Source organism: Syngnathus leptorhynchus, chromosome 4 (genome assembly GCF_054491065.1).
Source record: "Syngnathus leptorhynchus isolate UIUO chromosome 4, UIUO_Slep, whole genome shotgun sequence".
In the NCBI taxonomy this organism is placed as follows: domain Eukaryota; kingdom Metazoa; phylum Chordata; class Actinopteri; order Syngnathiformes; family Syngnathidae; genus Syngnathus; species Syngnathus leptorhynchus.
Window position 1 is genome coordinate 15,615,267 of NC_141198.1, and position 17,179 is coordinate 15,632,445.

Below are 17,179 nucleotides of genomic sequence, written 5' to 3' on the forward strand. Positions count from 1 at the left end.
ATCCTATTCTTGATTGTTCAATCACGTAGCCGGCACAATGGAATAAATACACAAAGGGCGCCGCAGCGGCTTTCAAACGCCGAGTTGCAATTTGCGAGCGGAACTGAGCAAACTTTAGCCGTATGATGTTATTGCGATGCAATCACGAGAAATGCAGGTTGAGATTCACTCATCCATTTTCAATGCTGCCCTTAGGGGGGAAGTGGGAGGGGGGGGGGGGGGTTCCCAAGGGTGAACAACCAATCCCAGGCTGCATCACAAACTGACAGCTACTCACACATGCACTCCTGCGGGTAAACTCTACTTATTGACTGCCTGGCATGCATGTTTTAATACAAAAAGGTGAAAAGTAAGTAGGAGGAATAGTAAATGCATTTACAAACTTTTTTTGGTGCAAATTTTTCTCAAAAAAAAAAAAAAAAAAGCCAACAATCTGTTCATAGATTATATATATTATATTGCAATTCCACTTTCAACCACTTGATGGTGACACTTCAAAGAACAAAGCAGGAATTTCAGGTATTTCAGCAGAGTGTAGCTTTCGTTGAAAATGACCGAAAACTAAAAGTAGCGTCAAACGTCGATTCAAATTGGATTGTTAATTAATTCAATACGCCAAAAAAATATCAAACAAGTTCTTCGCTCGACAAGAACTGTTTGACTGCAGCTCAATGCAGACAGACAATGATGTGTGAAGACTTCAAGACCCCCCCAGACACACACACACACACACACACACACACACACACACACACACACACACACACACGCACACACGCACACACTCATCCAAGCATAAATCTAACAGCAACCGTGATGAGATTTTTGACCGAGCGTATGAGAGGCGCCGTTTTTTTTTTTTTGTGTTTTTCTCCACCTTTCTTTTTCAGCACGGCGTCTGGATAGCGTAATCACACCCGAGAATAAGGCACTTCAAAACTCGCCCCGCTTGCCTTCTTCTTCTTCTCTTAAAGTAGTCACACTCCGTCTCTGCGCTGACTGATTGTAGCTCGAGACGGGCCAGCAAAACGCTTGTATTGCAAATATGTTATGTTTGGTACTATTGAGCTCCACAGATATAGAGGTGGACCAATGTTATTGATTTTCTTGGAAAGGTTAAGCTGCATGAAAGCTTCATAGCAAGCTAGTGCTAAGTTCTTCATGGAAATAAATTATACTGCAGGAAAAAATTGTTCGTAAATGCCATAGCCTTGAAATAATACAAACTATGAGTCTACGACGGACGCTACATTGTTGTTGTTTGATGAAATAATAAGTCGCGTGCAGACGTGCACGCATATACCGTGGTTTTGATAGACACGTCCACCCAATTTTAGATCAGTTGGTGAAAGTTGGTGTCAAGGGCCCACAGTCTTGAACTTTCTAATCACTCTTTGAACGAGTTCAAGTGACTTTTCAGCCGGCTACTTACTGTACATGTGCTTTCTCTGACTCATTGATTGTGATTGTGTCTTGGAGGAGCCTGTAATTACAACTCATACGTCAGGAAAAAGCTCGAAAGGAGGCGGACGTCCAAGGCCATTGTTTTGTTCCCGTAATGATCTATTCTCATGAAGAAGTCGGAATGCTTTTTGCCCTAGAATTTGGACACTTGTTCCTCAGCAACCAGTCTGATGATGATGGAAGCCTTAGCCTTCCTTGAGGATCCCGAGATACTGACCGCACACGCAGGAACACGCATATGTATATATATATAATTAAATAAATTGATGAATTAAATCATATATATTACTATATATTATATTATAATATTGTATATATATATATATATGATTAATTAAATATATATCTGAATATCTATTATATTATTATAATATATTATATATTATTAATTAAATAGAAATTAAATTAAATGAAAGTTGAAAAAAAAAAAGTTTTCATCTAAATGAGTGTACATAAAACTCAGGTTGTAACTTAGCTATATTTTTTTCAAAGGTTGCAATATGCCAAAATGTACACGTTACAGTACAGGCCGTGCGCTTGCACGCTAACGGCAGCTAATCTCCGTAAGGAGACAGGACGGAGGGAGCTCGGCGTGGCTACTTCCTGCTGAGCGCTGCAAAGAAAAACGTGTCTTCGCAGCATGCCTTCTCACACAAAACACCCTCCCCTGCTGAGTGTGTGTGTGTGTGTGTGTTTCCATATATCAAGTGTGGCTCAGCGTACATACGCTGAGGCGTACAATCCGCGCCACGCATCGTCATCATTCCCATATCAGCCAAGATTCACTTCATTTTCCGCTTATTTAAGGAATGTCCACACTTACAATATTCATGAGCGTGAGGAGGTAGTTCTGCACATGTTCCTTCCCGTGGAATCGAACCACCGAGTCATCCACTCCCAGCAGGACTTCGATATTGTAGTCGTTCTCGCCGGCGTCCCGCCGTCGGCGCTGCTGGACCGTTTCGTTGATCTGCCGCGCAACTGCATCCAGAGTTCCGGCAACATCTGGCAACTCTGCTTCTGAAAAAAAAAAAAAAGAATAACAATTATATTTTTTCGTAGATTCACAGTCATCCGTACGTCCAGGTTCTGCTTATCGGCTGGGACACGACTTTGGCGACTCACTTTATGTGTCCTCCACCATCCAATTATCTCAACTAGCAAAGTCGGTGGCTGGGCTCGGGGCACGACAATATTGCGCCCCACCTCGGTCCGATCCCTTGCCAAACAATTTTACTCATCAACAACTAAGAATCCTGCTCATCTACAAATAGATTGAGATATTTCTATTCAGTCCAACCTATACTGCACAACTTTGCTGAGTTTGCTTCGGAGGTTTTTGTCCCCGGGTTGAACCGGATTTTCGGGATGTCATTTTTGGAAGCAATCCTTTCCAAGTGGCCATCGTATTCCGCCTCCTGATCGGGCTCGGTCGGGTGTAGCCTCCCTTATTCAGCTTCGGAATCTTTATTGGCTACTTTTGCAGCCGGTGCCTTGACTCTTTTGGGGCCTTATTATTTCGCTTCACGTCGTGCTTGCCGTGGGGCTTTTTCTGAATAAATATGTGTTTAGTCAAATTAATTATCGCCGAACAGCCCTCAGCTCCTTCACAAAGCATCGTAAGCATGCAAAACAACAAACTCGCCATCCGTTTCCTGTCAATAGCAGTGAAAAAAATAGTTTTCATTTTAAACATCTTAAACAGGAAATTAAATTCATGGTTATGATTTACTGTTGGATGCTCAGTCAAATATGACCACCAGCATTTGACCACTCTACCCAGTGTAATTATTCTCATTTTTATTCAAATTCAAAAATTTAAGTCATTATAATTTGTTGAAATTAAATTCCAAAAGCAAAAATATTTGTTTGCCCTGCTGTCAGAATGGGGTCGTCCGCGTGGCTATAATGGCCAGCTCGGTACAATATGTCCTTTTATTCACACCTTAGAAATGTTCTATATTTATAGTCACTGTTGTAAATATACACAATGCAAATTTTTCCTCAGACGTGGGCAAAAGATCTCCAGTATCGTTATTGCCGCCGCACGCTAATCATCCATGCGGTTACGTAAGAGGGGGAAAAAAAAAAATCAGATTTGGCTTCAAAGTGTGAATCTCTGGCTGTGTCTGATATGAAAATGAAGTGAAGCATTGGAGCTGACAGTATTGGGTCTGGCCTGGTAGTACACTGTGAAAGCCATCACGCTCATCTACGCCACTTTGTATTTCAAGCCCTCCATTCATACGAGTCATTCTAATTAGGATATGACACACTCGCATTTAATGTCTAAATAATGATACACTTCCTGTTTCTAATGCTATACGTTCCACTCTACTTAGGTCATACAAATCACATCAATTAAGATACTAATCACTCCAATTACAATGAGATACAATGCAAATTCAGTCCAATGAAGAAGAGAAATTTGTTATGAGAGAGAGATGTGCAAGCAGAGGCCATTTTTTTTTCCGTCTTTTTCCAGAGATGCTCCGCTCTACAGACACTGCTGTTAGTTGAGCGGTCGAGGCCAGCTAAAATAAACAGGGGAAGAAATGTCCGCCACGTCTTCCGCGGGCCGGAGCTCCTACAGGCCGGGGATTGTGGGCCGAATTCCTGCCCTCCACCACTCGGGCCGTGACACTGGCATTCTTGTGCACCCCTCCTTCCCTCCAAAACACCCCACCGCCACCCTCATGAGTAAACAGACTACTTCAAAGGCACAGGACTTCCCCTCAGTAGCGCCGCTTTAAGACCACTAGTGTGCTCCGGGTCCACGGACCAGTCCCCGGAGACCCCCGCCGTGCGGCAGACCAGGAGGGTAAGGGGTGGTTGGGTCTGAGGGCCTGTTACACGTGGCACCACCGGACGAGGGGGGCGACAAGGCTAGCCTACGCCGCCGCAGGCTAAAAATAGCGGCCAAGTGGGCGACAGTGGAAATCTACTGTCTGTCGGTGGCGTCATACGCTCATTTATTCATGCACCAGAGATGTATGAAAAAAAAAAAAAAAAAAAAAGCTGGTTGATCATCATTAGCAGGGGCGGGAAGTACAAAAACTGTCGTGTACATTTTTGTCCACCTCACATGGTAAATCAGCGAACAGTCGATATTTTCGCTGTACTTTCTCCCATAACTTTTTAAGTTCGGGTCCTCGTAAGCACAAAGTTGTGAAAGAAGCACGATTCAGCTGTACTGCCACTCGGGCGAGTTCACTGATCCTGAAAGTACACAATAGGAAAAATCAAGCCGTACTCGGAGTGGCACGCACGATTACCATCAGCCCTTGTTGTTTCTTGGAAATGACAGAAAAGCATGATTAAGCGCTCACAATAACGGTGATCTCGCCTCCTGCGGGAACACGAAAACCCAGGATAATTGCACAACATAAGCTTTTCTCTTGCGCCTGTTGACGGGCTGAAAACGAACATCGCAGCGGCAGCGGGTCTAATTACGCGCCGTATCACCGCAAAAAGTTCCTTGACAGGGAATTTCATATGGAAACAACTCCTTACTGCTTTTGTGGTTCCATTTTAATATACGCTGGCCCAAAACTCACTAAACAAGCCCCAATATTGATGCCAACGCTCAAACTCCCGCAGGGTCACATACTCTTGGATCGCCAATGAGTTCAGCTGATTCGCCAGAAATCAAGAAAAAAATAAACCCGAGAGACTTTCAAGAGGAAAAAAAACAAAAACGTTACTATTAACCTAATTACGCCTGTAAAAAGGATACACAGGGAATAAAACACGCTAAACGTTGACACAGCAGTCTACTTGGCTAATGCTAATGGGAATACATAGCTGTTTAGTTGTTTAATGAGCTCATTTTTTATATTCGTACAATGCAGTGGTAACAGGCTGAAGCTATTGCTTAAGAATGCGACAGGCAATAAAGAAACTTGATAACAAATGTCATGTGCTAATGAATCACTTAAGCTAGTTTCTTTTCAGTATATGGCTAATACAATGTGTTTGCATCCATTACACCACCAAATGATTCACTCTGAGATCAACGCGATTCTGCCAGGTGATACAATTCAGTTCAAGATTTGATAAGTTTTCGGGAAATTACTTTTAGAAAGCACCGTACGAACGCTAACCCGAAAACGTAGCTACCACTCTCGATCTTCTGGTGGTTAGTACATCCGATTCTAAAATCCACACTCCGACAAATGACACGACTGTATATATATACAAAGTTTAACCCGATCACACAAAAACAGGCTTTCTTTCTTTCTCTTTTCACTGTATATATACGAAGTTTAACCCGATCACACAAAAACATGATAACAGGCTTTCTTTCTTTCTTTCTTTCTTTCTTTCTTTCTTTCTTTCTTTCTTTCTTTCTTTCTTTCTTTCTTTCTTGTTGTCAGTTTTAGCTAGCTCCGCTATTGGCGTCTCTCTTTTGATTCATTGACATAAAAGTGGCCTCAAATGTTTTGGGCCCGCTGGAAGCAGCGATGCCGGACAACGCCGGGCCTTGTTGCCGTGGCTCGACTACGCAACACGCAGTCAAACTTAGGCCTCATTCATGGCCGGGGTGCGAACTGCATTTTTTGGGAGGGGATGAAGAAAACGCTGGTTGTATTTCCTTTTCGGGGAGTTCAATCCACTTTAGCGACCCGCATCCGTTTCTCTCAAACAAACAGCCCAATGTCGCGGGCATAAAAAAAAGGCCGAGCAGAAAACTGTTTTCCACTCTTGGGGCCTTCTGCAACACAACGGATCAAATTCACAAATGTCACGACCTTAAAAGAAGAAATAAAAAAATTCGCCTCAGAGGATGCTTGTAAACGGAGCATATTTCCTTCAGCGAGGATGTCTCTGTTCCAGCTTGTCTCATCTGATGGAAAAGCAGCAAATCACATACTATTGGCTGATGGAAAAACCAAAAACGAGCACTTTTAACACAAAGCCTAGCAAACGATGTGGAAAATATCATCCATAGGATTTTAGCATGTCGTACAGTACCTCATCTCTGTATTTACATTTTCCAAAGCAAACAAACAAGTACAATCCCAGGGCTTTGTTTTTCCCAGATCGAGCTCGGAACTTGTACCGATGAGAGCGGCTCTATAGTAACCCCAACAAGCAGCAGGAATTTAAAATATTTGGCTAACAAAACGGCAGCAGAAAGAAGGGGGGGGGGGACACAGAGCCACCATATGAGTTCAGAAAAATGAGTGGAATGATGACAATGATGATGACAGCCAAGGTCTTTTTCATCCCGCTAATTATCTCCAAGTTTCCGACGGAAAGTACTCAGAGCGCGACGAGGTACGACTTACCCAATAGACGCGAGATGACTTGGAAAGTATCTTTAGAAGCGAGGGCCTGCTTCGTGACAAACACAAAAGGGAACCAAAAGTAGATTGCAGGCTCACGCTTCTATTTATTTACGGCTACTGACGACGCAGACGGAAACGTAGCATAATTAACCAGATGGTATTATGTTGTAGCTCGTCGTTGCGATGTACCATCAAGTATTGTACATATCGCTATCGTGACGTAGCTTCATGTATTGTAGCATATCGTCGCGAATCGTTAGCATCTATAAATTTCGTCCAGTGGCGTATTGAATAGTTTCATTCCGTATCATTGAATCTCACGCCATTTTGTAATTTACCGTCATTAAAACATTCACATTACATTGTGTCATTAGTATCGTATCGCATTATACCTTATCGCATTGTATTGTATCGTACCGTACGGTATTTCGGTATTTTATCAATTCGTACTAGATCCTCACGTACTAAACCATATTCTATAATGAGCACCGTACCATATTGTATTTTATCAGCACGCATCGTACCATAATGTATCGATATCGTTACTAGCGTATGAGAACATACGATATTAATTTTATCACATGGCATTGTTTCATATTTATCGTACCAGATTATATTGTGTCATTTCGTACCACAATATATACGCTGTATCACGTTAGAGCAAACATATGTATTTTACGATAATGTAATTTCTTGGTATCGTATCAGCCGTACGATAACGTATTGTACCGTAATACCATAATGGTATGTCTCCACTATTGTATCATATTGTATTGCACCGCATTGCAATGTATGACAGCGCATCTTGAGATGATAGTACCTGATACGGCATGTCAGCGTGATACAATCAGCGCTGCTTCATCAAGCTCACAAAGAAGACAAAAAGCACAAATTTGATATCCCGACTACGTATTTGTTGGTACGAATAATGCAGATGAAAGAGGGAGAGGTTCTTATCACAACTTTTTTTATCTGCAGCGACTCCAGCTTGAAAGCTTTGTGGCATTAATTAGTTTCAAGCATTATATGCACACAAACATGCACACACGGGGAAGGCTGCAGGCTTTTATTTCCCCCCACTGACATCTGACCTATCTGAAATTGCTTCTGTTTACGATACATTAGAGGAATCATCCTGGGTGACACTAGGTAACCTTTAATGCATTTAGCTTGATAAAGGTAAATTGCTTGGAGATGCCTCGTCCATATATATACGCATTCATTTCAGACAGAAGGCCAAGGCTGTATTTGCAAGACTGTTTTCTTGAGCAGAGAGAGAATTACCAAAGTAGGATTCAGTCGCCGTTATCACCAGATGCCAAAGCATCGCGAGCGAGTGTTTCATTAAATAAAGTTGGGCGGCAGACGGTTCAGTAAATTACTTCCCAAAGTGGTTTTCCCGAGACACGGCAATACATCTTTGCGCTTAAACAGCTCAAGATATGACGGAAGGTATGGATTAAAAAAAAAAAAAAAAATAGTTAGAAAGCTTCACTATGTCAAAACATTCTGAGGCTGCTTTCAAGATTAGGAATGCTGAAATTTGATTTGGTAAATAGGGAGAGAACAAAAACTACATTTTATTTTTACACAACTAAGTGAAATTAGAATTATAGCAACAATAACCTTAATTTTAGTTTATTTTCAAGAAGTTTTTTCCCCAATATGATTATTTCACCATTTTTTTTTTTTAAGACAGCTGGTTTCAAACCTCACGTACGGCATTTCGTGATCTTACAAGCGTCGTACTTAGCATCCGTCATGACATTTCTCAGACACCACGTCCATCCTCCAACCTTGCTCCTCTCCTGCCATCTCACCAAATTCCTCCGCCCGCGGCCACCCCCTCTCTTAGCTTAGCACAGCCATGCTACAAATATAAATCAGCGCTTTTCTCTTTGGAGCGTGACGACACCTGGCTCGGAACCAGAACCCTCTGCCGCCGTTGCCTCCTCTTCTCTTTGTGCCCGCCGGCCTCAGAGCGCCTTCCAGAACGCCGCCGGACCGCGACGGTCTTCGGCGCCCCCCCCAGACGCTCGGTTTCTCGTGCTCATATTTCCACCGACGTGTGAAAATGGAAGCTAATATCCAAAGACCTGCAAGACGGCGGAGGACCGCGGTTGCCGAGCCCGATAAGAGGATCTCTGGGAGGCACATCTGCTCTGACTACAATTCCTACATTTCCATCACCATGACAACCTCCATTGATGGATGCTTTATTGATGTCTGTGATATCATCACTTTTGAAAAGGGGGTCCCGCAGGGCTCGATTTTAGGACCGATTCATTTTCTTTTATCAGTAAATAACATTTGTGCTCAATGCTATCATATCTACGGCAATGCAGGCAGGTAGCAATTAGCTATTCCGTGGAAGCTCCACTTTCCAGTCATGAAGACTCTTGATTGTTATTCACAGTAGAAGCGGATGATGAAATGTTTCCTTGCGTTTGGATCTCCACCAGGCAGACACCAAAGCAGTTAGGGCACATTTCACCTTGACACCAGCTGCCGGGAATTTGCTTCGCAAAGCTTTTTAATGCGTGTGATGAAGGGAGATGCATGGTCCCTTTTCACCATTTCTTCTCACAGCCCCCCCCCCCCCCCCCACAAAAAAAAGATTCCTTTTTGCCAACTTACAGACAGCCGGTAAAACCACGGACCATCTGCTTGGAGGTGACATGAACTGACTGACTGGCGGGTTTCTTTGCCACTCGAGAAGTTCTTCCCGACTACATTTCGAACTTTGAAAAGAGGGCATAACATGTAAATGTGAGTTTTTAGTGGCTTCGGCTAACAACCCCAGCAACCCTGTTTAACACGCTTAGTTAGCTTGTTGGATGGTGAAGTGCTGCCTCCGCCAGCGAAAACACATTCCGTCCATCTATCCATTTCCGATAGCACCGGTCAAAAACAACGGGACCGGCCCCCGCACTCAGATCACCATCAGTCTGGCAGGTAGTGCGAAATGGGCTTTGGTGGAATTTCTGATTCAACTCAGTGCTCTGGATCTTCTTCTAAGATGTGGGCGTAGCTAATAAAACATCCACCGTGGGTGTGTACTTTCACAAATTGCTGGGTCAACGCACGCTAACTTTCCGAGCACGATTTTCATCTGGCTTTGTGGAACGTTGCTGACAGACAGACGGATGGAAAGACAGAATGACGGGAGGATTCCACACGGGTTAATAAACCAGCAGGGGAATCTTTGAAAGGTTCCGTGATTTGCAAGTGGAATGTCGCGACGTTATGTCACGCGCAAGGCTTGCTGTTGCGGAAAAGTTCACTTTTCAGATGACTCATTTATGATTCTGTTTCATACTTCGATAGATCGTGAAGTTACATGAAGTCAAAGTTGTTTCTTATTTGGTCCGGATATTGGATTTTCGCTGATTATGGTCTTAGAAGCATCTTCTAGCATGAATGACGGTTTACTGTAATGTCATTTGTGAGTTCATTGTCAAAATAATGAGGTCAAGTATGAAGATACAAGAATACGATACAACTTGAATTTTTTTATGAATGAAATCCAATCACATGTAGCACACGGCCTAACAAAAAGGGTCAGTTAGGTTATCCTGGGTGTTGACGCAAGAAATAGAAACAAACAGGAAGTGAGTCACCACCATAACGGTATCATCTGTTCCCAATAAAGAAACAACGTGCTGGCCGACCATTAACACCTCACCTCGTGTAATCCGCCGGGCCGGCGTACTGTTTGCTTTGGTTGGCGCACGGCACGCCGCGCGTTTGTTTTACGGGCAAACACGACATGCGGCGCGGCTGTTTTGTTTCGAGGAGCGCCAGCAGAATGCTCCGAGCTGAACAACCAAGCAAAAAAATGAGACTCTTGTTACGCCGACGCTGGGAGAAGAGCCGAGAAGCGCAGAATTCCCACAGTTTACACGACCTCCGTGGCAAGAAGACTCCCAAGTAGGCTGGGGCGTAGCGTAGCGCCAGATGCTAACGTAGCAGTCGAGAGGAGACGTGAAAGGTGAAAAATAGGAGACCAGATTTAGTTCTACCTATAGTATGTCCTCTCTTATTTATTTATTTATTTTTTAATATTCAAATGTCTAAAAGTAACTTTGAAAACACATTGAAATGTATTTGAACTTGTAAGCACACCTTGTGCTGTTTTTCACCATGAAAGAATAGACATGTAGCTCCGGTGGATTATTCTATTCAATAGCGTTGACATTAATTGCTGAAGTGGCGGCAGAACGTCGGTAGAGTGAACGGTCGATACAAAAGGTCACCATTGCACAAGAGGGGTTTTTTTTTCTTCCCCTTTCAGGTGGGAGAATTATTCGGTCCCACAGCATGAAATCAGCTTAATGTCAAGGCAAAGTGTGACTGTGACTCATAGATACTGAAATAAAATTCTGGGACAATTCTTCCAATTCTTGTACATTTTAATGCCCAATGCCATAGGATGAACATGAAAAAAAAATAAGGCTTAACAGTCCTAATTGTCTACCCAGTCATTTTGGTCACCAAAGAATTTTCTTTTTAATAGAGCTAATATTAGATATATTATATAATATTTTAATGCCATACCATTTATCATGATTGGCACAGAAATTCAAATACCTGATGTGCTGCGATATAATCTAAGAGGATTAAATGATAAAGCACCGGATGAGCTCCGCACTGCGACATTTCCATAAACGTCGATGGCCAGCGTGATAACGAGCGTCAGCCTAGCTTTGCGCAAAAAAATCCCGTTTGGATGATTCCCAAGGAAACGCACTCAAAAGATTGCCGCGATCTCCTTGAAGAGATGCGCGTCAGGATTGGATTGAAATCAGTTTGTCATATCTGATGCATCTCCCTGGAAACTTGAGCGACAAGTTGGAATTTAACACCTTTACATCTAAATGGGATGTGCGATTCGCACTGAATGCGTATGTTCAAAATTGGGCTCAAGCGACAACGTGATACACAATTTCTCTCATGTCATATTCAACTCCGTTTAGGAAAATAACGGCACTACACCTACGATCCAATAGGTGGCGATGCACAGAAACCCAAACCAATTCAACACAGTCATAAAGCAAAAAAAGTCGGCAACCTACCTGGCTTGTGGTAGTCCACCGAGATATCAGATGGGCCCTGCAGCACGGCCGACCTGCGGTACACCACGTGGACTCTGCCCTGGTCCTCCAGCTCCTGAGTGCCCCTCTCCAGAGGTTCAATGAAATACTCGTCCGCATCCGTCCGAATCATGCCGGCCTGCAACGCGCAAAGATCAGGGCTCAGGCAACAAAGAAAATGTCTCAATGCGTCCGTCATCACAAAATAAAATAAGAAAATACGAGGAATATAATAGTCACCGCTGTTTTTATTATTACGGGAGAATATTTTCACTCAAGAGGTCAGTGGCCATTTATCATGGTTAAAAAACGAAAAAAGGGAAAATGGCTCACGATCCATCGCAGAAATAAATTAAAAAGTAGAAAATGGCTTAACTTTCTATCGTCACGAAAATAAAATAGAAGAAACAAAACTGAAAAAGGACAAAATGTAACTTCATCATCATAGAAATAAAACAAGTGTTGAAACTGTCAAAAACGGAAAATGAATAAATACAAATGAGATCTGCGAAATAAAATCTACCAATGAGAAAGAAAATGATGTAACGGTCCCTCACCAAAGAAGTGAAAAAAAAAAAAAAATCCAATGTATAAATTTACACTTAAAAACAACTTTTTACTTTTTTACTCGTATTATAAACATACAGTAATGACAACCATTGACAAGTAACAAGAATGAAATTCACTGGTGCAGCTCATTCTGCTGTTTGGCCAACAGGGGGCTGTAGAAGACAGCCAGCTCCTCTCTCAGTTTCTCAGTACGGCCGTAATATTAGTCGGTCTTCACAGAGGACAAAGAATGTATGTTACAGAGTATGTCCACATGTACTGCAGCACCAAGTGTTGTTTGCTTGATAACAACACCGCCACAAAGATGCTAATTGTTAGCTCAAGCGCTTACTCAGTTTCCCTCTTGTTAGCGTTGAGGTAGTAGAGCCCATGTGCTTGTTACACAAGGAACCACCCCATTCATGGAGATATTGATATGTTATCCTACCCCCTAGTGGTGATTCACTGGAGTGCATTGACTATGGGGCAATTGATAGGGTGTTTCCAAAAAAAAAAAAAAGCTCAGTTCACATAGGCTCAGTGAGCGCCCGGTGGCAAACATCGGCAGTTGGCGGCCTGCTGCTGCTCCTCCACATAATGGAGCATTTAGTGGGCAAAGAGTGGGATATTTCCCCTGGGAGTTAGCAGCCTGGAGCGAGCGGTTTAAAAGGTCGTTAATGTGCCTTCAAGGTCTTTGCCAGCCACGGCTCCCGTTTGCCCCTTTCACACGTTTGCATTCCCCCAACTTAGCGAAGGAATGTCCGGAGCACATATAGCGAGTGCCAAACGTCTCTCTGGTATATCGCTTATAAGAGACGTCGACAATCTTGTTGTGACCCAATGTTTTTGATAGGCTCACTCCGTTGGACACGGAGGGCAGAGCGAAGATGGAGACGTTAGCTTTTCAGCTAGCCGCCGTCCGATTGTTGCTAGCAATCGACCAGGAAAAGTATCGAGTTAAACGAGTGAAATAGTCAAACTATTCCAAACGCCAGATGATGAAATAGATTGGATTTAGCCAAACAAAATGGTACCCGACGAGACTGCATGACTTGGTGGAAATGCAGTTTTACTTTTCGAAATTTGTAGAGCCTTAAAACAAATGTAAATATCACGATCAAAAATTCCAATTAGGGTCCTTGAAACATTTGTCTGCTGCGCCACAGAAGTCCATTTTCACCCAAACAGTAGCTTTAACAGACATTAACCTTGGAACAAAAGCAAAAAGCCAGCCAGTGAATGTTCAACAATAACCATAGAAAAAGTCGGGCTGGGTAATTATGTAAAACATATTTTACCATTAGCAGAAATAGATCCATTGATGAGCAAGCAACATTTTTGCTGCCAAACATTGTCCTAATCTGTACTTTCATGCAGTGGCAGATTTAAATAAGCTTAAAAAGTGTAAACAAAATAAAGTGGCTTTAACTTTGAGATGTTATGCGCCGAGTTTGCACATCTTTAGGAGTCGTTTTTAGGATTATAATCCAGAGGGGCATCTGCATTTTTTTTTTTTTTTTTTACCGTAAACTGTAACACAAATACACAACAAAATCAACCATGAATGTCACGTTAAATGGTTAAAGCAAAGCATACGGCTGCTCTCCAGTTGCCGGCTAGCAAGTAGCGCTAATGTCATAGTTTACATTTTCACAAACACCTCGAGGTTTCGGTATGGGAGAGTCAGAAATAATTTTGTAAATTGACAAATTGGAAGATAAAACACCATCTACTCATTCCTTTCATCAATAATGTCAGCTAGCCAGTCGTCGGCTAGCTCATAACGCTAACGTCATTTTATTTCAAGACCTAACTCCCGGATGAGCCTCAAATACGTTTATTCAGTGGTGCATTTAGGTTCTAAACGTGACAATTTGCTCTTTCTGTTTGTTTTCCTTGCGTATTTTCAGAAAGGCACTCGACCAAGATTTTGCTTTCCGACAAGAAATGGAGATGCGTGGCGCTTTCAAGGCGGCGGATGAAAATGGCAGCTAATGATGACGAAGGTTTGCTCGCATTTCTGCAAAGCAAACACACCTTTGAACAACATGGCGGGTGAAAGGTGCCACTGTCCCGCCTCATAGCGAGCCCTCTAAGAGGTTTTTCGCACTGAAAGGGGCCGTTTCTGACCAACTGGAGCCCTTCAGCTCAATGCCACATGTTATTCTTGGCAGGGCAGCGCTGTCTGCTTGGCCTGGACTGAAGCTGAGGTATTAAAAGTCTTGACCCCCCCCCCAACCCCACCCCCTCCATTTTTTTTTTTTTTTCGGGGCCCAACAAATGGTGCAAACACCTGCTGGTGTCTTCCCCGTGATGCCATTTACGCGATACAGTGGCACCTTGACTTTCAAGTAGGGCTCAATTAAAAAAATAAATAAATAAATCGGAATTTTTTGGGGTCACCTAGTGTAAATTTATGACATTTTTTGGGGGACAAATGTCGAGAATTTGAACCGCAGTAGATCAAATGCTTTTATTACAGTGATCACTGTAAATTCAGAATTTTTTTTTTTTTTTAGTTTCCCGACGCGGTCATTGGGGTCACGTGCAAGCAGATAAAAGAAATTAACAATTTTAAATGTGCGCAGAATGGGAAGAAAAAATTAAGTGACAAGAAAAGTCAGGAAGCGTATATGTGTCGTTTACAAGGGGAAGGAGGCCAGCCGGCCGCAGACGTGATCTTTGAGGAGGATGGGAACGACCAAACGTTCCGCCCACTTGAAGACATGGAGGTCAGCTGCATTCCTGACTTGTTTGCTCTTATCATTTTTTTTTTTTTTCTTTTTTCCTTTTGCTCTCTTTCCAGCCATGTGCAGCCTTCTTGGGCCATGTGACCCACACAAGAAGAAGAAGGAAGAAGATGGAAAACGTGCAACCCCTCCCTCGCAGCAGCGATTTGGGAAAGTAGCAAACATTTACGTTGTCACTGTACTAATCTATCTCTCTATATATCGATATATTACATTTTTCCATCCATGCATGTGGTGTGATGCCATTTAAGGAAAGAAGAAATGTAATGCCCTCACATATTTTATTCAATCAAAACATATATTTCCATTCATATCGGTAAATGTTCCTTTTTACTTCCATAATATATTCTGGAGTGTCAATTTTTTTTTTTTTTTTGGGGGCTTTTACTTGAAAACAGGCGTTGATTCCATGCTTTTACTTTCAGCAGTCTTTTATTACACAAGAATTTAAGTATAGTGCGAGTGCAAAATTCCACCTGTGCCCAAAGGTGATGACTGTGTTTACAATGTCAGCCATCCAAAAAGCGCAGTTGTGCTCCAACCTTACCCATGACTGTCATTACAAGCGCAAGAACGTGCCTGCCATTTTTTTTTTTTTTAACTAGCGCAACACGAAAACTCACAACAGGTGTTTTTTGCTTTTTTCTTTCCGAGGTCATCCACATCCACTGATGAGTCTTCAAGTGGGGTGCGAATAAATCGTTGTGGATAATAATTGCCATTATTGATGATCGTTGGGGCCGTAATTGTAGCCGCCTGCATCAAAGTCAGAGGTTCGTACGACTGAAGAAATTTCAAAAACACAGCTCAGAGATATATTGCATCAGATTCAGGCACATGCAGTTCACAGCCAACTCACACATGAAACCCACACACACACACACAACACACGTGTCAGAGGTAGCAAACAGGAAGTGTGCGCTTCACAAGACCGCTGGCTATAATTACGTTTTTGTAAATCGCACGCTAACAAACATTGGCCTCGCACAAGGCGGGTGTGGAGGATCAAAGAGCGGCAGGCACGCTTCCGCCAAACGCTTCATCGGCGCCTTGACGCTCGAGCCGCATCACGTCGAGCTCCTAATAAACTATTTTGGGCGGAATACATAACGGCATGAGTTGGATTGGTTCACTGGAATAGTTCTCCATGTTTGAGGCCACGTTTGAGATTAAGTGACAAATCTCACAAACGTGTTTATAATTGCCTGCAGATGTCCAAAGATTCTCCAAATGATCCTCGATTCATTTCCTCAGCGACAAAATGTCACACGATGACGGCAAAGCACTGCTTTTGTCTAAACCGAGCTCCTCAACTCACTTTGACAGTTAATTCTTTAGCAGTAAATTGCCACAAGGTGGCAGCAAAGCTCTCCCGTTTTTACCTTTTTTAAACGTCATAAATAATCGTAAGTTCAAATTTCAACAATTAACCAATAAAGTTAATCAATAAAATGACTCCATTTTGAATCATTCGTGAGCATTCTAATAAATAAACTCCATCGTTTAATTGGGTAATGCAAGGTGGTGGACTCCACATGTCACAGCTCTCAGCGTGATGAAGTGCAGTGCAAGCAAATGACCTCGGGACAACTCACTGCCACAACTCTCACATCCTGTGTGGAGCCCCCCCCCCCCCCCGACACACACATACTCCCACCAAGCCACTGATTAACTGCTTCCTTCACCCTGCTTCAAAGAAAATTGCTTTCTGATACTCGGACTCACATTTTGCTCCATCGTCATTAATGCACACTTTCATGATGCCGGATGTAGCAAAGCAGCCCCAACATAGCCAAACCTCCTCCGCATTTCATAGTAGACACACTCAAATGGCATCACGAATCCCAATCCCTTTAAGGTTTCCTTCTACAAAGTCCCCCCCCCCCCCACCCCCCATGCCAGGAGGAGCAAAGCAGCCCCAAAACACAAGCAAACCTTTTGTCTTTTGACACAAATCTTGTCATTTGTTGCTTTCATGTCTCGGAGACAGCAAGACTGGATGCAAAGTTTGCAGGCTTATTATCATCCTTCC

The 17,179-nt window shown here is 42.9% G+C and overlaps 1 protein-coding gene across 2 annotated transcripts in view; it reads right to left on the reverse strand.

Moving 5' to 3' along the window:
• The window catches only part of adamts3 (ADAM metallopeptidase with thrombospondin type 1 motif, 3), a 47,968-nt gene that overhangs the window by 25,226 nt on the left and 5,563 nt on the right, over nucleotides 1–17,179 (reverse strand). For both annotated transcript variants that reach the window (XM_085909170.1, XM_085909169.1), the window contains exons 4-5: nucleotides 11,831–11,987; nucleotides 2,288–2,484 (exon numbers count right to left, since the gene is read on the reverse strand). In XM_085909170.1, the coding sequence (XP_085765296.1) occupies nucleotides 2,288–2,484; nucleotides 11,831–11,987 (354 nt within the window). The remainder of the gene's footprint in view (nucleotides 1–2,287; nucleotides 2,485–11,830; nucleotides 11,988–17,179) is intronic.